The sequence below is a fragment of the Pelobates fuscus genome, chromosome 7 (genome assembly GCF_036172605.1).
Source record: "Pelobates fuscus isolate aPelFus1 chromosome 7, aPelFus1.pri, whole genome shotgun sequence".
Taxonomy (NCBI): Eukaryota; Metazoa; Chordata; class Amphibia; order Anura; family Pelobatidae; genus Pelobates; species Pelobates fuscus.
In genome coordinates, this window is record NC_086323.1 from 45,342,770 (window position 1) to 45,370,709 (window position 27,940).

General features: G+C 41.1%; 1 protein-coding gene across 2 annotated transcripts in view; it reads left to right on the plus strand.

Annotated features, from left to right (window-relative positions):
- FGGY (FGGY carbohydrate kinase domain containing) overlaps positions 1-27,940 on the plus strand; it is a 291,415-nt gene that overhangs the window by 172,643 nt on the left and 90,832 nt on the right. For both annotated transcript variants that reach the window (XM_063428025.1, XM_063428026.1), the window contains 2 exons: positions 26,273-26,380; positions 27,376-27,437. In XM_063428025.1, coding sequence (XP_063284095.1) covers positions 26,273-26,380; positions 27,376-27,437 — 170 coding nt within the window. The remainder of the gene's footprint in view (positions 1-26,272; positions 26,381-27,375; positions 27,438-27,940) is intronic.

Genomic DNA, 27,940 nt, shown 5'->3' on the forward strand with positions numbered 1-27,940 from the left:
ACTTCACTGATTGCAGTTGAATTATTTTCTTTATTTCTTTCATCTTTTCTTTTGGAGGATGCCATACAATTAAACCAGATTTCTCTAGAGAGCAAAGGCGAACCATGCAATACCAGTGCTCATTGGCTGAAATCATCAACGAAGTGCTCTCAGTCAATGAGCATGTTCTGCATATACTATACTTTGCTCTACAGAAACAACGAGTTTCTCCTGCTGAACAACATACAATATGCACAGACAACCCGCAGCACTAAGGTAACTTCTCAAAATATACTAAAACAGTTTGACGCCTTGCCGGGTGCTGGTGGTAGGACTTGGAGCAGGCCCGGACTGGCCATCGGGTACACCGGGCAAATGCCCAGAGGGCCGCGGTGGCCATGGGCCGAGGCCAGCAGGGGAGGTCACAGGATCTCCCCTGCCGGTCTTTGCAGGGCTGGCACTATCCGAGCGCCGGCCGCGCTGTGTTCCATGAAGGGCCGGTGGGGAGATCAAAGATCTCCCTCACCAGCCCACATGTAGTATATTCTGGCCGCCGGCGGGGAGAGAGGGAGGGAGACAGCCTGACAGCAGAGGAACCCGGCGGAGCTCTAACTTGCAGCCCTGCCGGGTTCCTCTCGCAAGATCCGACACCGTTGCCATGGCAACGGTCCGGGTATCGCAAGAGTGAACTCTAGCCCCACAGGCTAGAGTTCACTTACCACTGGACCACCAGGGATGGATGGTGGCAGCAGGATCCCCCCTCTCAGGCATAAGGTAAGAAGGGAGGGGGGAATATAATCACTCACAGCAGCACCCTCACTCTCACACATAAACACACACACACCAATGTTATAACTTGCACCACGTTTTCCTCATTACTTCCACATTTTATATTGTAAGTACAATAGTTTGTAGCCATATAGAGTCTTCCCAACGAAAGCAATATACATTTTTAAAATTAAATCCATGGCATCTTTGAGGGACATTGAAATAAAGCTATAGTTGCTGATTTAAGTATTTATGCATGATGGATGATGGCTAGTGAACAAGTATATTTATTTAGAAAACTACTCACAAAGCACAGTACCAGCATACCTGCTACCAATACTTGGAAAGTTATTGCCCATCCAATACATTCTCTTCATAAACTGGAATTTAAGTGCTAGTTCCAGCAAACTGCATGGCAGCTTTTAAGTGATCCACTCAATGTCGAGAGTGGTATAGGGCAACAGTAACAATGCGATTAAATGTTTGTGATTAAATGAATGTGATTAAGAGGTCAAACTCAGCACCCAGCACTCAGACACAGCACACATTCACTGCACCCCTCACACACACAGCACCCTCACACACAACCTACACTTCTCTTGCGCACACACACTACAACCCTAACAAACACACACACATCACCCTAACACGCATAGCACCCATGACTCACACACAGCACACACTACACCCCTCACACACACACACACATTGCACAATACTCTTTCCTGGCATTCTTGTCTCCTGGTATCCCATCTATGGTGACACCAGAGACAAATTTCAAGCAAACACAGTGCACGCATGTTATTAAATTTGCCTGCACTGTGCAGAACAAATGCAAGGTCTTTTTCTCATGCCAGAGCTCTTCAGCAGAGCTCTGCGCATGGTATGCCGTGGAAGAGCATTGCACCAACATGCTCACTTTTTGATGGGGCGTGTTTGTCATGACAAAACACACCCTATCTGACCCCGCCCCCTTTTTTAGTGGGCCGCTGTAATTAAAAAATGCCCGGGCCGAATTTTCTTCCCAGTCCGGCCCTGACTTCGAGTGTCCCTTTTATGAATAAACCCCTGGGGTTGCAGTCAGAAAATACAAGAATGAGTCTCCACTTACCTGAAATTACTAATCAGATAAAAGTTAACAAGACGTACATGGATGATACATTTATTTGTAATCTCTTCACTGGGACTGAAAATGCCACAAAGTAATTAATCACTATTCAGTTTAATGGAGTAACAGGTGTATGTGGTTAGTCCTGCTTTATGGCAGTGTTTAAGTTTAACGGGATGCTTTTACTAACAAAACTACGTTTGTAATATGGCTGGAGAATGTAGACAGAAATTTCCATGTGAAAAAAAAAATACTCCGGGCTCTCGCAGTGCTTTTTTGGCAACTGAAAACAGCCAACTGTCAAAAGGAATTTTAGAAACATTAAACAGGGGTACGATGTGGCAACAGAAAAGTGGGAAGGCTTTTAAAAACCCTTTATGGGAAGTACTTGAGATCAAGTCTGAGAGTTTGGTGTGTTTAGATGTGAGCGCCTGTTTAGATGAAACAATCATGCTGTTCTCTCTGTAGTGAGATCTATGTTCATCTCTATTATGGACATTACTGGAACTTTGCTGTATTTGTAATAGTCTTAAAACTCGGTTATTTAATTAAACAAAAAAAATGAATTATACTGTATGATAATTTTTTTTGAAAAGCTGGTCTATATTTACAGAACAATCGTCATCTTATATATATTTTTTAATCACCCTAGTAAAACAATTTAACTATAAATCATTTTTTTTTTTTTTTTTTACTTGTTTGTGTTGTTAGAAGTGAGCTCCACCTTGAGAGTTTGTATCGCTGACAGTTCTCTCGGCCATGAAAAGGGGTGTGTGATCTTAGCAGAATGTGTACCAGGTGACATCCGATAATGCATGCATGGTGTCCCTCCAGTTCAGAGGGGAAAAAATGGGACAATGGGTTAGCGGTTGTTAAAGTTAAAGGTCAGATATAAATGAAGATGCTTATGCATTAAAAAGTTGCCCTCAACAGAGGCTTGTTCATTAAAGGGACACTATAGTTACCAGAACCACTACAGCGTAATGTATTTGTTCTGGTGTTTATAGCCTGTCCCTGCAGACTTAGCACTGTATATATTGCCCTTTCAGTGAAAAGGCAGTGTTTACATTGCTACCTTGTTACACCTCTAGTGGCTGTCACTCAGACGGCCACTAGAGGTACTCATGTGTCAGTGCTGCACCTACGTTAAACATGTACAGGCTCTGCATAGAGGCGCTGAATGTTCCCTATATATATATATATACAGTGATTCAAATCACCTTCAATCTCTGGAGAGAGGATGTCAGGACCTAATGCTGGATTCCAGCACCATAGTGTCAGGGATACATGTTTATGTTCCTGACACTATAGTGTTCCTTTAACACGAAATATAGTTCTGATGCAGCATGTTGTAGATGCAAGGCATGCTCATTGACTGCCAGCACCATACTTGTATCTTACACTTCTATACCCACGGCTCAGTGATGTGATCTAAACTTTTGATATAAAAAAATAAATATTTGTTCTCTACATCTGGTAGCCGTATTGCATATTGCATGACAGGTGTACTAAAACAATTTTTTTTTAAGTAACAGAATATCTGGTACAAATGCAATTTATTGTATTGTGCGTTTATACAGAGGATTTATTTGTCCAGACTGCTGTCATGAGCATTTGTTTTTTGTTATTTTGTATACAATAAATCCTTTTGAAGAAGGTGATTTTTATCCAAACCATATAATTGGTTGAAAGAGGTCAAGTAGGTGAAAGCCCCCTAGCCTAGATCAGGGGAGTCACCCCATGGGGCCAAGCTCTTATATTGCTGGAGCGTAGAGTTTCGGCACTCCACTATATGGTTTATTTTTATCCATTTACAGATGTATAGCTGAATCCCAAATATTGTGTGTACCTTGCTGTCATGAGCTTGCCATGTCTGGTTTTGATATATCATCTGTTAATTGCGAGTTTAGCTCAGACTGATGGAGCTAAGGCAAGTTTACAGCCGCAAAGCATGTGCTGTGTTAGACCCATGCAACCTGTGTTAACTGTAAACAGAAAAACGAATACAAGCTGACTCGTAGCTCTCCCTTAGTGATATCTTTCCAATATCATGCCCAGCCAAACCTACAAGTATTGCCAATGAATTTTGACTATTGGTATTACGTGCTGTTCCCCAGTAATTACTGTGTTATGAACAGTTTAGTGACAAAGTGGCTCCATGGTTCTGGTTATCAGAAGGATTATCAGACACATCAAAATTATTGTCATCTTAAATACGCTAACATACCAAACCAGTTGTATAATTATTTCCTTTATACTCATCCACAAATCCGATGTAACTGTATGGTAATTGGATTTAATTTTTTTGTTGCAGCCTGTTATCAAATCTCTTTTGCTTCACCTGGTAGCAAATATTCACACATTTCATTAATTATAAATACGATTAGTTATTCACACAGGAAGAGAATCAGAGTTAGCAATCTAAAAAAAAAAGTTAACAAACAAAAGTCTATGGATATAAATTGTAAGGGCTCATTGCCAGTGTTTTTGGTAAATGTCTCCAATAAGCTGCTATTATGCCTTTTTGTTAGTTAGTTACTTAGTTAGTTAGCTAGCTAGTTAGTTAGTTAGTTGGTTAGTAACAGCAATCATTTATCATACTGATCACCAAGTAGCATTTACTATTGTGAAAATGTAGCAATGAATTACCATAGCAACTACAAAAGGGACAATGTTCTAATTAACCCTTTCAGTTAAATATACAGCATCTCCTGAATCCAGTTGTAATTGTCTTTTACCTCGCTGCACATGTGGTGAAGGATGGGGGACCCCGTTTAATTTTCTTGATTTTTTTTTTTATATTTGTTAATAGAGAGAAAGGCATGTGAGACACTCATTTTTATAGGATGTATTAGGACATTTGCAGTTGTTAACTTGATTCTGTCTGTATTCACCAGACAGACAGAGACAGCTTTTAAATTTGGAGAGATTGTGGCAAAAGTAAAATTTAGAAACAAGGTTGCAAACCAGTTAACAGCACCCAGTATAGTCTACAGGCGCCATTGACAGCCTCACCTACCACTAACCTTGAGTCGCTAATGCATAGACTTTGGTGCGCTCACTAATGTGACACAACCTTTACTCACTAATGTTCAGTCTGACTTACTAACATCATTACAACCATACCATAAAGCAAGAAAATAAGTGTACCACAGGACAAAAAAATTCCATTGTAGTTACGTAAACTTAATTTTTGTGCATTATATAGATAAGAAAGAGATTTCACCAATTGAGAGGCTGTCATTCTGGTCTATGTGTTCTGCTCTTATCCTATAAAACCCTATTGTAACGAGTATATACCCCTACACGCAGGATCCAGCCTAACAGAAGACAGTACAGAGGAGAGATACGTCTACCGGACCTTAGAGTGGCCGGACTCGACGTAATAGGATAAAACAGAGTCAGGAACGATCCGAGGTCAAGGGCACAAAGAGACAGCGTAAACGAAAACTAGCCGGGGACTGGTACACAGGAATCAGCAAGCCAGCAAACAGTACAGAATAGGATAAAGCGAAAACGAAGTCAGAATACAAAGCCAAGGTCAAATACGGAGAAACACAACTGAACACAACAAGCACTAAAGGGAACTGTAGCAGAAACCATGATAGGGCAACGAACTAAGGGAAAAGGGTAAGTATAAGTAGCCTTCAAACTAATGTGATTGGCTCCTGTCACTTCCACTCCCCCAACAGGTAAGTGTATGGGGTGATTGGCATGACAGGAGCCAATGGGAGCCTTTTTGCAATTTAGGCTCCCACTGTCTCTTTAAGAGCGCGCCCGAGATTCGCGGCGCGCTCTTAGCTGCAGGCGGGACACGTGACCGCTTCTCGCGGTCACTGCCCGCCTTCCTGTCTGAACAGTCGGACGAGCCGCGCGCGGCTCGTGCAGCCGCAGGACCGCGCGCGGCTTGAAGAGAGGACCGCGTCCGGCCCCCGGATAAGGTAAGTACCGCTACAGTACCCCCCCTGAGGACACGCCCTCCGGGCGGGCAGGACCAGGCCTGGCAGGAAAACGCGAATGGAAAGAACGTACAAGGCGGGGAGCATGAACAGCATCCGCAGAAATCCAACTGCGCTCCTCAGGCCCATAACCCTTCCAATGTACCAAGTACTGAAGCCGACCCCTAAGAAAACGAGAGTCAATAACAGCAGATACTTCGAACTCCTCATGACCCTCCACAGAGACAGGAGGGGGAGGAGGAGTATGCCGGGTATAGCGGTTGCGTACGTAAGGCTTCAACAAAGAGGTGTGAAATACATTGGGTATACGCAGATTCTTAGGCAGACCCAAGGCATAAGAAACGGGATTAACCTTTTGTATAATGCGATAAGGACCAATGAAGCGGGGAGCCAATTTCATAGAAGGCACCCGGAGGCGAATATTCCGTGTGGAAAGCAAAACCCTGTCCCCCACAACATAGGAAGGAGCCGCTCTGCGATGCTTGTCAGCCTGAGCCTTCTGGCGGGCAGCAGAGTCCACCAAAGAACGCTGAACCTGCTCCCAAGTATTACGCAAACCAGCCAAATGCTCATCCAGAACTGGCATGCCCTGAGAGGAGAATGCAGCCGGAAGAACAACGGGATGCTGGCCATAGACAACGTAAAAAGGGCTTTTGCCGGAAGAATCATGAGTGGCATTATTCCGAGCAAATTCAGCCCAAGGAAGCAGGTCAGACCAATTGTCCTGATGGTGAGACACAAAACAACGGAGGTACTGCTCAAGAGACTGGTTGGCACGTTCAGCAGCTCCATTAGACTGGGGATGGTAAGCGGAAGAAAATGAGAGGGAAATACCCATCTCCGAACAAAAGGCTTTCCAGAACCTGGAAATAAATTGGCTACCCCTATCGGATACAATAGATAAGGGAATACCATGTAATCGAAACACTTCTCTAGCGAAGATAAGAGCCAATTCCTTGGAAGTGGGCAACTTGCGAAGAGACACAAAGTGAGCCATTTTGGAAAACCGATCTACTATCATTAGGATGACTGTGTTACCATTCGAAGGGGGTAATTCAACAATAAAATCCATTGATAGATTAGACCAAGGTCTCTCGGGAACGGGCAATGGATGCAACAGCCCACAAGGAACTCTACGAGAGGTTTTCATACATGCACAAGTAGTACAAGCACTTATATAGTCAGTAACATCCTTACGTAAGGTATCCCACCAGAAATACCGAGAAACGGCTGACACTGTTTTGGAAATACCAGGATGTCCAGCAGTCTTAGTATCGTGATAAAGTGACAGAATATCCCGTCTCTCGGGAATGTCAACGAACAATTTATCATTAGGCCTCTCGCTGGGTGCCATGCCTTGTTTCGCTTGTATGGCCTGCAAGAGGGACGAGGAAATAGACAATATAGTAGTTGCTATTATCCTGTCTGGGGGAATGACAGGAGTGACATCAATCTCCTGTTTGTCAATAGTCTCGAATTGTCTGGACAGAGCGTCCGCTTTGGTGTTCCGGTCACCTGGCCTATAGGTGATTATATAATTAAAATGAGACAAGAACAGTGACCACCTAGCCTGCCTTGAAGACAATCTTTTAGCTTCGCTAAGGTAGGATAGGTTCTTATGATCTGTAAATATGAGAATAGGATCCTTAGTTCCTTCTAGCAAATGTCTCCATTCTTTGAGTGCTAAAATGATAGCAAGGAGTTCGCGATTACCCACATCATAATTCCTCTCTGCCTTGGACATTTGTTTAGAAAAGAAGCCACAAGGATGCAATGGCTTGTCAGGAGACTCTCTTTGGGATAAGACAGCACCTACCCCTATATCGGAAGCATCAACCTCAAGTATATATGGCAATGAGGGGACAGGATGCTGTAAAATAGGGGCAGAGGCGAACGTAGTTTTAAGAAAGTCAAAAGCCTGAAGTGCCTCAGTAGACCAGACACGTGTATTGCCATCCTTTTTAGTCATACGAGTAATAGGCGCTACTATAGACGAAAAACCTTTGATAAAACGTCTATAATAATTAGAGAAACCCAGAAAACGCTGGATGGCTTTCAGACCTTGCGGCAGAGGCCATTCTATGACTGCAGCGAGCTTCTGGGGATCCATCCGAAAACCCTCGGCGGAAATCAAATACCCTAAAAACTGGACCTCGGACTGGTCGAATAGACATTTTTCTAATTTGCAATAAAGACCATTAGCAAGAAGGGTCTTCAGAACTGTTGTAACATGTCTGTGATGAGCGTGAATGTCAGTAGAATATATTAAAATGTCATCCAAGTACACAATAACAAATGAGTGAATAAAGTCCCTTAAGACATCATTAATAAATTCTTGGAACACTGCTGGGGCATTGCAAAGCCCAAATGGCATGACGGTATACTCATAATGACCTGACCGAGTGTTAAAGGCTGTCTTCCATTCGTGGTCCTTTTTAATACGTATCAAATTGTATGCTCCTCTAAGATCTAATTTGGTGAATACCGTAGCATGTTTGAGCCTGTCAAACAATTCTGTTATTAGAGGTATAGGGTAAGCATTTTTGATGGTGATCTTGTTAAGACCTCTATAATCAATGCAAGGTCTTAAAACACCTTCTTTCTTTGATACAAAGAAGAACCCCGCTCCAGCCGGAGAAGAGGATCTTCTAATAAATCCCTTGTCTAATGACTCTTTAATGTACTCCTCCATGACACGGTTTTCTTGAACCGATAGGGGGTACACCCTGCCCTTAGGAGGTATAGTACCAGGCAACAAATCAATAGCACAATCGTAGGGTCTGTGAGGCGGTAATTTGTCAGCCTCTCTTTTATCAAAGACAGTCTTTAAAGTTAAATACTGAGAGGGTATTGTCGTAGATAAAGGAGGAACAGTAGGAACGTTAATAGAATTCACAGGCGTGACTTCAATAGTACATGACTCATGGCAGGCTTCACTCCATGATTTTATCTGCCCTGTCTCCCAGTCAAAAATGGGATTGTGGGCACGTAACCATGGATACCCTAACACCAACTGTGAAGAGGGAGAGGTGATGACCTGGAACCGAATGGTTTCATAGTGTAGAACCCCTGTGTACATGTGTAGCGGTGCAGTCTCGTGAGTAACAACAGGAGATATCAATGGTCTACCATCTATGGCCTCAACGGCCAAGGGTATCTCCTTCTCTCTGATGGGAATATTGTTTCTCTTTACAAAACCAGAGTCTATAAAGTTCTCGGCTTCCCCAGAATCAACCAGGGCGTCTATGTTTTCAACTATACAACTCTCTCCCATATGTAAAGAAACAGGGAGAAGCAGTCGGTTAGGAGGCAATGTAGGAGACTTAGAAATCACACCCAAGGCCAGTCCCCTATAAGGTCTTAGGTGCGAGAGTTTTCCGGGAGCAGAGGACACTCCTTTACCATATGGTCTCTCTTACCACAATATAGGCAGAGTCCCTCCCTTCTCCTATGTAATTTCTCAGTATCTGAGAGTTTGGCAACCCCTAATTGCATAGGTTCCTCTTCAGATACTTTAACACTCTCCGGTATATTAACTCTGGGTTGAATAGGTGTAACAAAACGTCTATTCCTGTTCTTAGTATAGAGCCTGTCACGAATCCTATTATCTATATCGATGAGGTAGTCAATAAGGTCCTCTAAGGCAATAGGAAGCTCCTTAGCTGCTACCTCATCCAATATAGAGTCTGATAAACCTTCCATGAAGGCCGTAGTTAACCCATTATTGGTCCAATCGACCTGTGAGGCAAGGGTACGAAACTGTATAGCGTAATCAGCCACAGACCTAGAACCCTGTTTAACCCTCATTAATGCTCTAGCGGCATTCTTAGACCTTTTCATAGTATCAAAAGTTCTGCGAAAAGCTGTTAGGAAACTGTGAAAGTTATGCACCATAGGTCCATTAGCCTCCCAAATAGGGTTTGCCCATTCAAGTGCTTTGTCGGTAAGTTGGTGCATAAAGAACCCAACTTTAGACCTCTCTGTGGGAAATGAACGTGGATACATTTCAAAATGAAACTCTATTTGGTTAATGAACCCTCTGCATGTCTTAGAATCCCCTTCATACCTAGGAGGAGGCGTTAAATGTGCTGTAGCGTTAGGCATAGTCGATGCTTCAGGAAGCAGGGGTGCAGGAGGGTTAGGTGCGGTTGCTGGAATGGTTCTAGCCAAGAGCGTCTGGAGAGCCTGAGCTATTTGATCCATACGGTGATCCTGCTCTACAAATCTAGCCTCATGGGTCGCCATCTGTTGAGCTAAATCTGCGGGGTCCATGGCCCTATCGTAATGTAACGAGTATATACCCCTACACGCAGGATCCAGCCTAACAGAAGACAGTACAGAGGAGAGATACGTCTACCGGACCTTAGAGTGGCCGGACTCGACGTAATAGGATAAAACAGAGTCAGGAACGATCCGAGGTCAAGGGCACAAAGAGACAGCGTAAACGAAAACTAGCCGGGGACTGGTACACAGGAATCAGCAAGCCGGCAAACAGTACAGAATAGGATAAAGCGAAAACGAAGTCAGAATACAAAGCCAAGGTCAAATACGGAGAAACACAACTGAACACAACAAGCACTAAAGGGAACTGTAGCAGAAACCATGATAGGGCAACGAACTAAGGGAAAAGGGTAAGTATAAGTAGCCTTCAAACTAATGTGATTGGCTCCTGTCACTTCCACTCCCCCAACAGGTAAGTGTATGGGGTGATTGGCATGACAGGAGCCAATGGGAGCCTTTTTGCAATTTAGGCTCCCACTGTCTCTTTAAGAGCGCGCCCGAGATTCGCGGCGCGCTCTTAGCTGCAGGCGGGACACGTGACCGCTTCTCGCGGTCACTGCCCGCCTTCCTGTCTGAACAGTCGGACGAGCCGCGCGCGGCTCGTGCAGCCGCAGGACCGCGCGCGGCTTGAAGAGAGGACCGCGTCCGGCCCCCGGATAAGGTAAGTACCGCTACACCTATACATCAGGTGTTTATGGAATAAATAGTTAACAGACCGTCACAGTTCTACTCATCACATAAAATGCAACTGCTTATTAAGCTCGTGAGTTTTTAACCAAGCTGCGTGGAATGGTCTGTCAAATGGCCAAACATGCAGGCACACTCTAGTTGTATGGGGTATTTTACACCCCACCTTCTATAGAATGTAAGATCGTTCGAGCAGGGTCCTCTTCAACCTATTGTAAGTTTTCTCGTAATTGTCACATTTATGGTTAAACCCCCCCCCCCCAAATAATATTGTAAAGCGCTACGGAATCTGTTGGCGCTTTTTAAATAGCAATACAAATAATGATAATAATAATAAATAAAAAAAATGAATGTATAAGACATCTGAGAGCCAGGAGCAGTCTTAGAACTGCGGCAATTTTTGCAAATCGTTGCAGGCATAAGTCACTCTCCCCAAGGAGACAAAGTACATACTACTATCTACAACAAAGCCTTAACAATGATACAAATCGGTTATAGTTTTTAGTGTAACCCATTAAAACTTGAAAGGTATATTACTTAACAAAATATTCATAGTTGATCGTTCAAACAAACATAGCATTAAAAGTAAAGAACATCTCTTTATATATATATATATATTGCAGTTTCGCCACCTTATCTTCTGCTCCAAATCTGTTTACACAACGATAATATTCAGGATGAAATGGGATTGTGTTATATTTAGGGCAAACGTGGGCTTGGGCACAAACAATTTTAAAATATTTTTATAATTTATATAGCACCAACATATTCTGCAGTGTTTTACAAATATAGAAAGAGGATATTTGACATATGGCATATTATAATGTTACTCCAACCACCATGATCACTTCAGTCATTTGAAGTGGTCATGGTGGTTGGAGTCAGTATGTGCAGTGTTTTAGCTTGTTGCACCCCAAGCAAACTTGGACATTGGCAGCCCAGAACATTAGGCTGGCTAATGTGAATTCTGTGCATAAGTTTGGTGTCAGCGCGCACTGCACTTTAACAACAGAAGTGAAAATCTTCCCGTTGCACTCCCGCCCCAACCTTCCTCCCTGTGAGCGTTCCATTTTAACAAAAACAAAGAGGTGAGGAAGGACCGGGCACATTTTCTGTTCTCTGTCATATTTGATGCTAGAAGAAGCCTTTCAGTGTGTGTTTTAAACTTAGAAACTTCTACTAATGCACATATTTGGTGTAAAAGATAAAAACCAAATGTATTTATTTATCGATCCATCCGTGGCTGGGAGATAAAGTAAACATTGCATAAAGAATGATATGAATATATATATTTACTTTCACACACATCTAAGCAGTCATATTGTAGATGTCATTCCATATTGCGCACTTAAACAAAATAAAAGTTTCTCTTCACTTGAAGTTTTACATGCTTAGTGAATAAAGCACATTGTTTACTCTAGCATTTATTCATTGTTCTGAAAATGCTTTTAGCAAGATAAACATTAAAGAAACACTCCAAGTTACATACTACAACTTATTGCTGTGCTTGAAGGGAAACCACAGTGCAAGGAAAATTATAACTCCCTTTGTGCCCCCCTCTGTCGAATCCTCCCCCTCCCCATTCTGCCACTTGATTCCAACGCTGAATTCCCATGGCACTGGTTCGAGCGCCGCCTCCGCTTCTCAGTGCCCACGCTTGCATTAGCATGGCAACCATAGGAAAGCATGCATAATGCTCGCTCTACTATGGGGTGTACATGATGCAGGATGTCATCATGCATAGCGTGAGGACTTCCAGCGTCAATTAGACGAACACAAGTCACCTAACGACCCGGAAGTCCCTCTATTGGCTGTCTGGTAGACAGCCACTAGAGGTGGAGTTAACCCTCAAAGGTAATTATTGCCGTTTATTTAAAACTGCAGTAATTACCTTTGCAGGGTTAAGGGACCTGGGACATTGCATCCAGACCACTTCAATGGGCTGAAGTGGCAGCGTAATCTTTGGGTGGAATTTTTAATGCTTTTCAAACCATTTTCAAAGAGCTTGAAAAAAAAACACAGCCAAACTCCTCTGCTGCCCTTGTTTTTGCCAGACTGCTCGATATAATTGAGTAAAAACATGTGGGCCTGCATTCAAACACTATCATTAAGTGCAGTGCCTACGGTGCTTAGAGTTTCTCTTTACCTAAGCAGTTCTTGTTTACATGTACGTAACATGCCGCATAATAACTGTTTAGGAGATGTGTTCCTGTTTTCTCCATTCTGTGAAGATACACAGCCGCTTTACATCATGGTCCTGCTTTCTGTCCGAGATTTTGTTCAATTTCAGATTAAATTATGGGCACTGAATCTGGATATTTACACAGAAGGTGTGTTCAGGAGGTAACTCAAGGCTGTGGATAATGATCTCCTTTTAGATCACCATACAGGCAAACAGTTTGTGGAACCCGAGGCTTCTCGGCTAATTGATATGCTTAAATTGTACTATTACCGCACGCAATGAAATCTTCATTTATGTTCCTTAGTGGCTTCACATTGATCTTTTTCATCCAATAATGACTCAGATATTGTAACTAGAAAAGGTCACTGGACACATTAGAATTGCTGTGTGTTATTACTGTTAAGCACGTGGCTTTGAATGAGCGTGTTTTCTTAGATTTTATTGCCAATGCCATGTGAATCATTTGGCAGAGATTATAGATTCATAGGAAAGAAAACATTTTTTATTAAATCACTGTGGAATTTTCTCAAAATAATTTGTATACTATTAAGAGGTATTGCCAGGAAAAGCTACTGTACATTTTCTTTTGTATTTTTTTTATTTGAACAGAACTTACAGCATGTATTAGAAATGATCGCTGTTGGGTTCTGCCCAAAACAACCTCTTTTCTGGACATTCCTTGCAAAACTAATGGCCAACTCTTTGGTATGTATTAACCTCTGGGGTTCTGGTAGAACTAAATGGCCTTTGTCACCTCATGGGATCTTGGCATATTTAGCAAAGACCCCGATGTTGACTTCACGGCTTTGGTTGCGGTTGCCCGTGGTTGCAGCTATGGTGAACTATACATAGCCGATGCAAGGTGCCTCAATCTTCTTTTCTTCAGCTCCTGGCGTTTCATCCACCAGAAGGCCATGATTGTACTCACATGCTCTATTTTTGCACATTAATGCGACATACATTTGCTGCGCTGCATTCACAGGCTCTGGGAGAAGCCAAGTGGCAGCTTTGAAGTCCTGGGACAGTCTGGTGTTCTCAATTGAAGGAAAAGGCTGTTGTCACAAGACGTGTTCCACATGTCACAAAGGCTGCGGCATTGCCAGGTAACCATGGCAACCCAGCATGCTGTGCAGATGTCTTTAAAGTTACAGGACACGGCAAAAACGTATACTTTTATAATAAAGGTCCCCACTAGGTCATAATTAACGGACACCTCCTGTTGTCCCTTCCCAGTAACACCCACCTTGCATAATTTGGTGCCTGGTGATGATGCTATCCAATAGTACATAGGTTCATTCTATGTAATTCTCCATTTCTGAGTATTAGGTGCCCTGTCATGTTTTTCGTTATACAAGAGTGCATTCTTATCTTGATTCTGTTTTCCTGTTACTGATGCAGCTTTGACTGACCTCTCTAAATATCTGGAATTCCTGACCTTGACTTGTCTTATCGGTTTGTGTCTCTCTGGAATCCTTGACCTCTGCCTGTTTTCTTGACTTTGCTATTTTCACCTATCTTGGGCTTTATGTTAAGCCCGACCAATCTAAGGTCCAGTAATACGTATACTCCGCTTCTATATTCACCTCCTGTATGCTTGCAGTTTACCTATTCTCTTCATGATAGGGTCACCTATCATGACAGGAGGATCCCGCGAGGCCACAGGAGCCTCCATTGATATTATCTCACAATGAGCTATCGACAGCTGTAGGAAAGGAAACAACGTGATGCCAGTAGCACTGCCTTTTGTCAAGTTTTATCAAGGCAGAAATTCACCACAAGAAGAAGTAGTCCCTAGTTTGTATTATAATACCTTTTGACTATGTTAAAATCTCAATGAAATTCCAACACAGTCTTTATGAACATTTCATAAATATTTTCATAAATATATTTAAAAAGCTAATTTTTTAGCGAGGTGTTGACAGAGCCACTTAAGTTGTTTCTTTTTATCTCAGCTGTTCAGAAAATATGTCATTGTTAAAACTGTAAATACAGTCATGCATTGCACATTCCATTAGGTTGTGCAGACAGGGATTTTCTTTTCAATAAAATGTGGCTGTATATTTAATAGACAGCTATAGAATAAAGTTATTTTTTTAGTCATCAACCAAGAATATTGTTTAAAAAAAATACCAACTAAACTGTACCTAAAGAAAATACATTGATAACCAAAAGAAAACTTCAAGTCTTCAAGGAGAGTATCACTTTAGAGTTCAATATTTTGTATTCACACAGACCAACCCATCTGCGTGCCTTTTGTAAAATCTCTGGGAAATCCTGACCAAACATTCACATGTGCAATGACAGATCTACATGAGTTCTTTTTTGTGAATCGCTGCAAACTATCCAAAAGTATTTGCTCAAAGTTTACTATTAAATAGGCAGAGGTTAATAAATAACTCCATTTAATTTGAAGTACTAAACCCATGTGATGTCTACTACATGCTAAGTCACATAACACACGATATACAGGTATTCCGTTAAAAACGTTTGATTAACGTATGTGTATCGTGCAAACAACGCCGGCAGAAATCTATTGTTTTTTGCTCTCGAGCATGAACGGTTGAATTTTATAGGAAAGACAAAGGGGAAAAACCACTTCTTTTAAGACTTTGTTGACTTTGTCAAAGTAAAACAAAAAAGAAATGCATGTGAAAGACACACAAGGTAACATAAACCGCAGCATTTCATATGTTCTAATGTAAATAGAATGTTCCAACGTTTACTTTCAGGACATCGTTGCTTTATGAGTCTGACAAGTAAATAATCCTTACACAATCTGGTGTTTATAATTGCAACCATCCCACTGATTGCATATAATTGTTCTTCAAGTCGTAGGACTTTGAGAAGAAAATAACTGAAGTAAAACTGTATTGCAGACTTTATACGTAACTCCAAAAGACCTCGCAAGAGATTTTACATAGAGTTAGAATGTATTATTGATGGAGTGTTACTCCAGCTTGCTCAGGCTAACGTGTACTAAACGATACCCTGAAGATCTATGTGTATATTGTTCCCCATCTTCTATTATAGACTCTATGACTGCATGCACACAGTCGCAAGAACGAGCATTCAGGATGTTCCATTGGGTTCACAACAATGTGAATGCAGTTCTCCCTAAGCTGATAGAACCTACGATACAGCTGCAGACAGCTTAGGCATCAGTTGCATTTACAGTGGGTATAACTTTATAGAATAGCATCTTCAAACTACCTTGAGCAAAAGAGACTCTCCTGATTGGTTGAGCTATTTCCTGATATGGGAAAAGATCATTGCACATGTAGGAACATTGCAAATACAGAAACTAAAAGTGAGTTTTTAAAAAAAAAAATGTATTTACTTACTTTACTTACTTTTACAGGGTTTTTTCCAGCCTGGATGAACTTTTAAGATACCATGAGAGAAACATGAATCCAGTTACACGGAGAAGAGTGTTACTTAAATATAATCTAGTGATAGTACTAGATTTTAGCACTAGATATAGTGATAGTAGGGGCCTTATCTAGGTCTTCATGAACTTACAAATAATTGTAGATTGGATTGTAAGCTATATGGGGCAGCAATCACTTATCTAAATACATGCGTGTGTGTATAGCACTCCCAATATTAATAATATTATATAAACTGCACTTTACAAGGACAATGTAGGAGCTATAACCATTTAATTTAGTTGAATTGGATATAGTCCCTGGAGTCTTTTGCATTGTCCATTTGGTGTTAAACCCCACAGACAATTTAACACTAACAGGGTTAATTACTAAAATCTGGTGAAAATGACCAAATGTCAACCACAATGGCAATTCCCATATTTAGTAAAGCTAAACGCAGTGGGGATTCAGTCAGGCCAGTTAGTATAGGATTCAGAAGACTCACAAGGCACCTGTTTAAATGAAATTCGGGACGGAATGCATCTAGCAGGATGCACATTCACTAATTATAGTTCACTTGTCAGCTACTTTCAATATAATTCAGTTCTCAGCTATTGGAAAACCAACCAATCAGAGTGCTCTGACAGCCAAGTCTCGAAGTTTTAGACTTGGCTCACTTCAGACTTGGCTGCCAGAGTGCTCTGATTGGTTGGTTGACTTGCTAGCCAACCAATCAGAGTGCTCTTACTCATATTGCATAGTGTGTGAAATTTTCCCATGCTTTTTAATGGCTAACATAGCATGGGAAAAAACAATATTTTCTATCAGAGCCAGCAGTGGCTGGTTAAGTTTTAAGATGGTAGGGTGATATTAGACATCTCGAATCCGTCAAAATTGAATCCATTTTGGATTCTGAGGACATCTCTCATCATTCCATGCGTTTTACTTGAATACGTTTTCAAATGTGATATAGCAATAGATTGGTACTTTGGGGTAGCACACTATTACCGTGTTATGTGTTTCTCTATAGGATTAGCTGTGTCCTCATACATATCGAATTTGTATTAGCTGTCTATGGGGATTTAGGGAAGTCCCTGAAGATTGAAGAAGCCATCCATATTGTGAAGTATTTCCTTTTTTTGTTCACCAGGTGGTGGTGTGTGCACTCATTTTATTTAGTTTATTAAACAGGATGAGACAAAATGCCTAAATCAAGAACATAAAGACTGTTAGATGACTACAATAAGCAACTTGAGGCTGGGATATCTTGCCATGGTGGTGTTATTAAGTACTGGCTCACAGCGTGTCCAATATTTAGCACCCATGACGCATTTAATACTTTTTATTCAGTGAATTACATTTAGCAAATCAATAGTTAGTGGGCCCCACACTATGCAGAAATAGGATAAGAAATTAAGCTTTTTCACTGAAGAGAGAGTGTTAATGGCTTTTTACTTTGGAAATCAACAAAATATTTTGTTTTAAAATGATTTACTTACTTTACTTACTTACTTTAAATTTGTCCAGTCTTTTTCATATACCACACCTGTATGTGTAGACAATGCTGCAATATAGGGCTGATGCTTAATGTCAATCAGGTTCTGAGCAGGATGAGCAATATATCATTTGTATTGTACGTGCATTTATATATTAATTGGGATCACAACACTCAGTTTAGCATATGTTGAGATAAAACAGTACTAAATATGTTTTTATTTTAAACCTTCTGCCAAAAAAAAGGTATTTCAAAGACGGCCTTAGAAGTTGTTTATGCAATAATGGGAATGAGTGGGCTAACTGCAGTACTAAAAAGAATATACACAACTCACACGAGTGCAGCACTAATGAAAAACTGTTACTGTTCCAAAAGCAGCAGGACTTTGTAACTATACAGAAAGTATAAAGACTTTAGGAGTGACTTAGTTGTGCAAGGTTTACCAGTGATACCCCAAAGTTTAATGAAGGGGAAATGAGAACAAAACGTCCGATGGTCTTGCTCTTCATTATATTTTAGAAGTTTCTTAATGACACCAATCTCGAGAAAAATCTAATGTATTTAAATAGTTTTATTAAGTACTGTATTTGTTAAAAAAAAAAATATATATATATATATATATATATACGGTACATACACTGTATACATACTACACTAAATAGGGCAGTAAAGAATTGTACAAAACTAAAAACTACACGTTCGCTGTACTCTGTATATAGAGCAGACAAAAGGGGTTAAGGTTCTTAATGAGGCACAATCACCATAGCAACTTTATACACTTGCAGGAATATTACATCAATTAGAACTTTGGCCCATTTGTCTTCAAGAAATAAATACAAACTGTGAATTAAATTATGGAAAATGTGTAGAGCTTAAGTAGATATAAATATCCCCTGACATATTTTGCTCTACCCAAGAACATCTGTACAGTATTTTCTGTTGGTGTCACATGGCGTTTTGACTTGGTGACATTTTGGCATGTGACCACACACTACGGCAAAGTGCTCTAAATGTTGCCAAGTTTACTATTTGTTTGTCTCATTGGAAATCTATATAAAGAAGTGAAGGACAGGGGATACTCTTACAGTGTTTCAGTTGGCATTAAAATGATAGCACACAAACAAACCATATCATAAAAGCAAGACTGGCACAAGTATCAGTATTTACACATAAGTCTAGGACTGGACGCCTGTAGTAAAGCTGACTTCCAAGCTAACATTCTAAAGTCTGGTTCTCCACTTTCAAGAACTGTCATTTGCAGTTTAAATTTTTATTCTGACATTATCTAGTTATAGTGGATCTGTTATCAATAAATGTGTGCGCGACACCATCTGCTTTAGTGGAAAATCCCTTGGGAATGTACTGATTAAATACTATGCTTATATGAAGATCTCATACAGGTCAGTGTTACCCTCGTAAGGTCTTGGCACAATTCAGTGCTCAGTCTATTCTGGGATTGAGGCTTTGCGTTGTGGGCATCCTGATGGCCGTGTACATGTATATCATGAATTTAATGGCAGGATCTTCAGGTGAAATGTACTATGTATCTTAGAATTCTCTTCTGATGACTCAGGATTGGGGAGACTCCATGTGCAAATGTGGAATATCTACAAAACAAACAAAAAGGCCAAATAATGTAACAACGTAATAACACTTGAATGAAAAGAAGGTTCAAGGTTGAACTCACAAAAGGGCAGAGGTAAACAGGCACATCAAATGTAAGTGTTCTTTCTTCACTCTGGTCCTCTCAGAAATCAGGAGTATATATGTGGAAAAATATAGAAAAAACATAGTGCAGTACTGTATATATAAGAGAAACAATTTTATTATATTGCACTTACAGGCATTAAAAATGGTAAAAGTCCATCAATAAAACATTGACTCGGTTGCAGGACACGCTGACCTTCTCCAGGGAATCAGAAGAACACAATACAGCAAGTATGGAGTTAAGCCCTACGCGTTTCGTCTATTAGCTAGACTTACTCAGGGGCACAACATACCCAACATGATACATATCCCATAATAAACACACAATATATGCTTCATTAGGTCCATCTTGGATTGCCATCAGCCAATCCTCATCTGGTTTGCCGCATCGTTAATGCAAATGCTTTTCACCTGCGTCACTTCCGGTTCCTGTTCGGTGGAACGCATTCGCGTCATATGAAATGTAATGTATGCTCCGTGCGGTTATGAGGGAAATCAATTCCCAAATCCTTTCTAGCTTGTCAAATAAAGGGGTAATGTGTAAAAATCATATGCTTGTATCGTGATTTCCTCAGTACGTGGAAATGTTCCAAGAGTTCATTAGAGGTATAAGAAAAAGAGAACACCGATATATATATATATATATATAGAGAGAGAGAGAGAGAGAGTAAGAAACAATACTAATACAGTTTGTCTTTGCATACATACATTATGTTGAAAACTTGTATAAAAACCATAATAAAAAACTAAAACATTAATTTAATTATTGTATAAAAAATTTAAATGGAAAAACTTGCAACATCTGTGGCATTGTGCTGTGTGATAAAACTGCACATTTTAGAGTGGCCTTTTATTGTGGCTAGCCTAAGGCACACCTGTGCAATAATCATGCTGTCTAATCAGCCTCTTGATATGCCACACCTGTGAGGTGGATGGATTATCTCGGCAAAGGAGAAGTGCTCACTAACACAGATTTAGACAGATTTGAGAACACTATTTGAGAGAAATAGGCCTTTTGTGTACATAATAAAATTCTTAGAATTTCTGTTCCAGTCCAGCAATAGAATGTGATAGAGTTGTGGGCTCAATCAGTATATTGTCAAAAAACACAGCCTCCTTGGATGTCGCTTTCTGTTTACAAAAGGTGTAGTGGCTATTCTGATGCTTTGCATTGATCTCTTGTACATTTTGTACATTAAATGTATATTTATTATGTATTGATTACATTTTATAAGTTTAGTAGCTCTGGGACGGACAATATTACAATCAAAAAAACAATTTTTACTGTATGTTGTAATTAAAGCAGTACATTGTTCAACTTTCTGGGGAAAAAAAAGGTATTTCAAAGATAGTTCTAAAAGTTGCTTAAAAGCTTTTTTGAGCCATATTACTCTGGTAGTTTCTGCGGAAATAAAGTTTCTTTCCTTTTCTTCTCATTGTACCTTCTATACTTTTTCATTATTCGGTCACACATTGACGCTAATACTGATATAATATTTTTTTTACCAACGTGCAATTTAGATTTGCCCTTCTGGTATCACATTTGTGAACAGTACCTATTCTTTTGTTCAGGACTCCATATCTGTTTTTTTGATTGCAAGTGTTGACTTTGCCTGTGCCTGTGCTTTGCCTGTGCCTGATGTCCTGAATCCCAAACCTCTCACCTCGGGGGCTATAAACTAGAGGCTAGATTTTGAAAAATAGGAGAGATGAAGTGTAACGTTTTTCCTTATAATGGACAAAATCCTTTTATAAGGTCAAATTATCAAGAGCCAGTGAGTATATTTAAAACCTCCGTAGTTCATTTCGGTCTACAGCCAGTCAGTAGTAAAATGTTCCCCTGGTGAATTATCATCGACAGAAAATAGACTACTCATCATCATAAGAGGTTTAAGATCCTTTGCTGCTTGCATCTGTTATCTAAGGATAGCATTAAATAGTAAATGTGTTTAGATTATTTTAAATTGATCTACTCCAGTGATTTGTGCATGCCTTTGTTAAGAAAGCTCTCAGGCATAATTGGAAGAAATGTATTTATTTAATCCAAACACTTACAGATGGCATGAGCCAAACTAAACAGTCTTTGCTAAAATTGCCTAATTGAACTGGTTTGCCAGTGACAGGTCGGTCTTCTGCACATTATCATTGGTGCAGATTAATTAAAAACATCACAATCCATACCACGCAGTGAGTGCAACTTACTTTCATATTGGATTTTATAATTAAGACAGGAGAAATCAGTCATAGAATACAAATCTGTTTTATTTCTCACGTGAATATACTTCATATTAGTGAAACATGTTCAGATCCCATATTCTCCTGGCCTAGGATTGTAAACATATTGCGTTTCTTAATGTGTCATAATAAAGAAAGTGGCACTACATATCAACAAATAAAATGAGCATTCCTTTATTCTAGTTACTGCATGAGAGACAACATTTTGACCAGAATCCTGTTCTGTGTCATCTCAACATGTCAAAGGCTAGGATGAAAATAATTTTTAAAAAAGAGGGTGGAGCTTGACCTCGAGCTGCATGGGTGCACTCCTGTAGAGCTCCTAAGCCGTGGTGACTAATCCTGCACAATCGCGAGCCACCCAATGTCATCCACGCCAGGGACCACTATCCAACTCACCCTCACGCAGCAGACAACAAGCCGATGCCTTTTCAGTACACACAAATGGGCAGGAAAACATGATTTTCGGGCCTTCAAAGCTGGCTCAATGATTCCGGGGCTGACTGCTGTTGTTCTGCGCATCTCCCCGATAACACAAGGGAACTGCGCTCACCCCACCAAAGCTATGAAGCGACGGACTAAGAAACCGCAACCAGGTGCGAGCAATGACACCGCAATATTGGCACCCTGCTCCAGCGCCCCTCGGCCCCCAAGAGGGCGGCCTGGGAAGCCGCAGATGAGGAGCCCAGAAGCACAAGTGAAGACGACAGCGAGACACCGACACACTCTATCCCTGTGTCACTAGTCGAGCAGGAAACAGAGCAGAACGCACTTGCACCAGCTACCAAGCAGTACATTCTAAACCTCCTGCGGGAACTGAGACAAATGTCAAACGCAGACCTGGATCTAATCAGGACAGAAGTCCAGGCAGTGACCACACGAACACAGGCCTTCGAAGAGCATATTACAGACATATGGCAGAAGGTAACTGGTCTCAGGGAGTCCCTGCAACAAGTACAATCTTCTCAGTCTTCAATTCTGATGAGACTGAGTTGACCTCGCTGAAGACCGCAGCCGCCGCTCTAATATTAAAATCAGGGACATCCTAGACTTAATTGACTCGGCCGAATTGCCACACTATCTTCGACGTCTTATTACTAACATCCTGCCACACACTCCTGCCAAAAAGACAGAGCTTGATGGCTGTTTCCATACAAACAAACCCAAGCAAGCTCCATCCTCGGCTTCCCGGGATGTAATCATTAGTTGTCACTCCTTATAGGACAAAAAACAAATTCTGAACGCAGTGAAGGGGAAAACCCTGTTAAAGTTCAAGACATCTCAGCTTACCTTTTTTCAGGACTTAACCTGAAACACGCTGCAGTGGCGAAAATCCTTTAGTGCAGTGACATCCCAGCTCAGGGAGGCAGGAGTGGAATATCGATGGTTCTTACCTAGAGCACTACCCGATATTAAGAATGGCACCATGCTGAGATTTACCACACCGGTGGAGTCCCCCTCCTTCTTCCAAGCATTAGGAATACAGATGCAGACCCTAACTCCAGCCGCTCCATCTACCCCACAAGCCTGGGACCCAGAACGAATAATACCTTTCATTCCCAGAGGCAGTGACGGCACAAAAGATGGGACCTGAAACCCGTAGCACCGCAAGACTATGTCTCTCATTAATGTTACCTTTAATTGTGTTCATGTTTAGTGTTTAATTTTCATTTCCATGTTGACATAACTGCTGGTGACTGCACTCTACGTAGCTTGCAGGGGCTCAATTCAACTGTGAAGGAGCCTTACGTTCTCATGTGCGCTCCTATGTTTACCCCTCTGTGTCCTCCTAGGGTAGAGGACTAGCTATATTTAACCGCAAAGTATGTAAGCTCCTGGTACCGTAAATGCCCTACTACACCATGAAGACTACCCAAACACAGGTAATGAGTACCAGTGGCATTCCATGGCTCTTACAGGCCACGCCATCGCTCAATACTGCACGTCCCTTAGTAACCAGGATGCATACTAGCTAATTGAACGTACTAGTTGTACATCTTCTATGTGACTTATATTACAATAGTGAGACACTTTCCACACAGTATGTGTACATCTTGCTTGTAGAATAGGGAGGTTTTTTTGCATACACCCATTGTGTGGTTGTTCTAGAATTTAATCGAGCAGCACTAGTGACACTCCTCACCTTGTAACTTTCTACTTCCTTAATGTTTTACATTTGTATCTTTGACCACTCTAAGGTCAGCCCAAAAATGTCTCAATCATTCAATCTTATTGCTCTCCCATAAGCTGACATACCCTGAAAGAACCTGTTTTATTAAAAAAAGATCTATGCAGTCCTATCACTTACCACAATTTTACATAACTTGCAATACCTGTATCTGTTGTCGTGGCACAACAACCTGTATGTCAAACTTTTGCACAACGAAAATAAAGAACTTAAAAAAAATAAAAACCAATAATAAATAAAAACAACACCAATGCAATTGCCGAAGTAAAGGAATATTAATTTATTTGGAGATGTGCTGGACCATTTGTCTATTATCTACCTTTTTTAATCTGGTGTCATTGTGCATCCACCTGTGTGTCAAGGTGTGTGTATCTGTGTTTGTAAGTGCTGGTGGGTGTCATTGTATCACACACTGATACACACACTGGCACATTGTGGCACAGATACACACACCTTGACACACAGTGTGCATCTGTGTGTGTGTATGCAGGGCCGGCCTTAGGGGTGTGCGAGCTGTGTGGCTGCACAGGGCGCCTTGGAGCAGGGGGCACCCTGACAGCCGGCACAGCTCACACATTGCCGGCTGCCCGGGTGGAGGATTTTCATTATACTCCACCCGGGATTAAAAAAAAACAACAAAAGCATTGCGGCTCGGGGCGGGGCTAAATGATGGCAGGGACTGGGCTAGAAGTGCCGGACCGGGCAATTGCTGCATGGGAAGCAGGAAGGAGTCCCTGCTTCCCCAACAAGCAGAATCCAGAAGCTGCACTACTTCCACTTTGCGTGTGTGTGTGTGTGTGTGTGTGTGTGTGTGTGTGTGTTACTGTCTGTCTATGTGTGTGTGACTGCCTGTGTTTGTGTGTGACTGCCTGTGTGTGTGTGACTGTCTGCCTGTGTGTGTGTGTGTGTGTGTGTGTGTGTGACTGTGTGTGTGTGACTGTCTGCCTGTGCCTGTGTGGCTGTCTACCTGTGCCTGTGTGTGTGTGGCTGTGTGCGTGTGTGGCTGTGTGTGTGTGTGTGTAGCTGTCTGCCTGTGTGTGTGTGTGTGTGTGTGTGTGTGTGGCTATTGCTTGTGTGTGTGGCAGTCTGCCTGTGTGTGTGTGTGTGTGTGTGTGTGTGTGTAGCAGCCGACCTGTGTGTGTGTGGCTGTCTGCATGTAACGGTGTGTGTGTTACACTGGCTGGCTGTATGTACGTGACTGTTCATCTGTACATGTGTGTTTGTAATTGTCTGCCTGTAACTGTGTGTGTGTGTGTAACTATCGCTACACTTCTATACACACACACTATACATGGATGACAGGGGGGGTGGGCGCTGCAAAGATGTTTTGCACAGGGCACCTAAAGGCCTAAGGCCGGCCCTGTGTGTATGTATGTATCTGTGTGTGTATCTGTGTGTCAAAGTTTGTGTATCTGTGTTTGTATGTGCCAGTGTGTGTCAAAGTGAGTGCATCTGTGTTTGTATTTGCCAGTGTGTGTATCTGTGTGTCAGTGTGTGTCTGGCATACAGATACACACACACACAGACCCTGACACATAGTGGCACACAGATACACACACTGACACACAGATACACACCTTGAAACACAGTGTGTATCTGTGTGTGTGTGTGTGTGTATGTATCTGCGTGTCAAGGTGTGTGTATCTGTGTGTCTGTGTGTTTGTGTGTGTATCTGTGTGTGCGTATGTATCTGCACACAGATACACACACTGACACAGATACACATACACACTCAGATACACACAGTGACACATACACACATCTTGACTCACAAATACACAGACACACTCAGATACACACAGTGACATATACACACACTTGCACCCACAGATACACACGCTGGCACATATACACACTCAGTATTTGTCAATGCTGCTCACTCTCTAGGCAGCCATCTCCTGCTTTCTTCCAACTCTGTGGAGCTGGGAGGCCGATACTACAGGGGCCCAGTCGTGCTCTTAAATGGTCGCAGAACCAGGCCCCTGATTTGCCTGGTTGTTGTGGTGGCCATTTTGTTTGGGGAAATCACAGCGGAACCCCATTTGTGTTCTCACTGAACCCCAGGGTTCAGCGGAACACCAATTGGGAAACGCTGCTCTTTATAACTCATAGTTTATTGGACTGCTCTGAAGCACCTATTTATCAATTTCCCTTTATAATCTGGATGTGCCATTATAACGTACCATAATAAATGTAGCTGTTGCACACTACTAAATAAAAAAATGTTCTCATTATAATTGTATTAATGATATCTAATATACTATGTAAATCAGACTTTGAATAATAACCTGTTCTTCCCCTTATTGTCTTGATTTCAGATTAGTGATAAGCCAATCTTTGTTCCTGGCGTCTGGGGACCATATTATTCAGCCATGGTCCCAGGGTTCTGGTTAAACGAGGGCGGACAAAGTGCTACTGGAAAACTGGTACTCTTAATTTTATTAGCCATAAATTCATTGTATAAATGCATTTTATTAGAATACAAATTTCTCAATTCACATGTTCTAATAATTTGTACAGTGACTGCGACTAATTTCAGATTTTAGTTTATTTCAGCAATTTCACAGATTAATCTTTTTTATATTTAGCCAAACTATGGTAAATTTAACTCAAATTACCAGTTGACAATAGGGCTGTTTTAAATATGGAAGTGACTAATTTTGGAATGGCATCTTAAGAAACATTTATTTATTTAAAAGAGGTTTAAAAAGGCAAATGTAACAGGAATTTCTCCAGCAGAACTGCTTAGCGTCTTGCCTTATTATGCTGTGCCCAATGAAAACGACCACAAGTATTGGTACTTTTAGAGGGCACAAAGAAAACCCATGTTTACAGAGCCATTATAACAGTGTTTTTGATTCTATTATTTTCACAGTTCGCTGTTTGGGTCTCTGTTGAGGAAGAGCAAGAAAGCATTTTGTATTTATATACTCTGCATGCACAATAGGGATGATACTGGCAACCTGAAACGGAATGCTCTGGGGTTCTGATAAGTAGCCTTGTAGAACTTTTTAACGCAGCCGTCACTATGGCCCACTCTCACACCGGAGAGTTGGCTCAAGGTTCTCTAAGCATAATGCACTTTCCAAAGATGTGAAGTGCTTATGGTGCTGAGGCTCACCATTCAAACAATAGCTGCAAAAATACTACCAACCCCAACTGCACACATGCCAATGGAGGATGATACAGTCACACTCTTTCTTCATGGAGTAAAAGTTCCCAGAACCAGATACCAGTGTTTTGGTTCTACAAGATCTGCAATTTCACTTTAATAACAATATATAGATTTAATGGATTTATTTTACTGTGCTTCTCCAAATCAGTGCTTTGATGTGTCTAAATAGAGTATCTACAATACACCCCATGTTTTAATAGTAACAGCCAATCTACTTAATTTAATCTACATTTCTTTCCTTTAAAGATTGATCATCTTGTAGAGGGCCACAGTGCATTTATAGAACTAAAGCAGAAAGCCGAAGCCAGGTCAGTGTATCTATTTTTTTTCCACTTAAACTACTGGAAAGTACTTTAATTTGTCATTACGGTACTGACAGAACGCAGCAGCAGCCATAGATCAGCAACACAATGCAAGAGAACTGCCACGATGTTCATGACTTTAATTACCTTTGTCTCCCTCTCTGATTGAATGTTTTAAAATAACGGCAACGGAATAAAAAAATAGAGCAAAGATCAAAGGATAAAAAAAAAAAAAAGTAAAACAAAAAAAAAGATTGTGTTTCACAAAATATTTCCCCTCAGGTTAGAACAGAAACCTCAAAACGCAGAGCTCTGTAGTCAACCTTACATTGCAAGAAAAAAAAAATAAAGAAAAAAAATTTCTCCTACAGAGGCTGAGCATGTGATTTGGCCAGAAAACTGTTCTGGCATTTTATGTTTCCAATTTAAAAGATCCCACTGCACTTTTATTTACCACTTTATAAAGCACTGTAACAATATGGTCTGTTTTCATTTTAAACGTATTATCA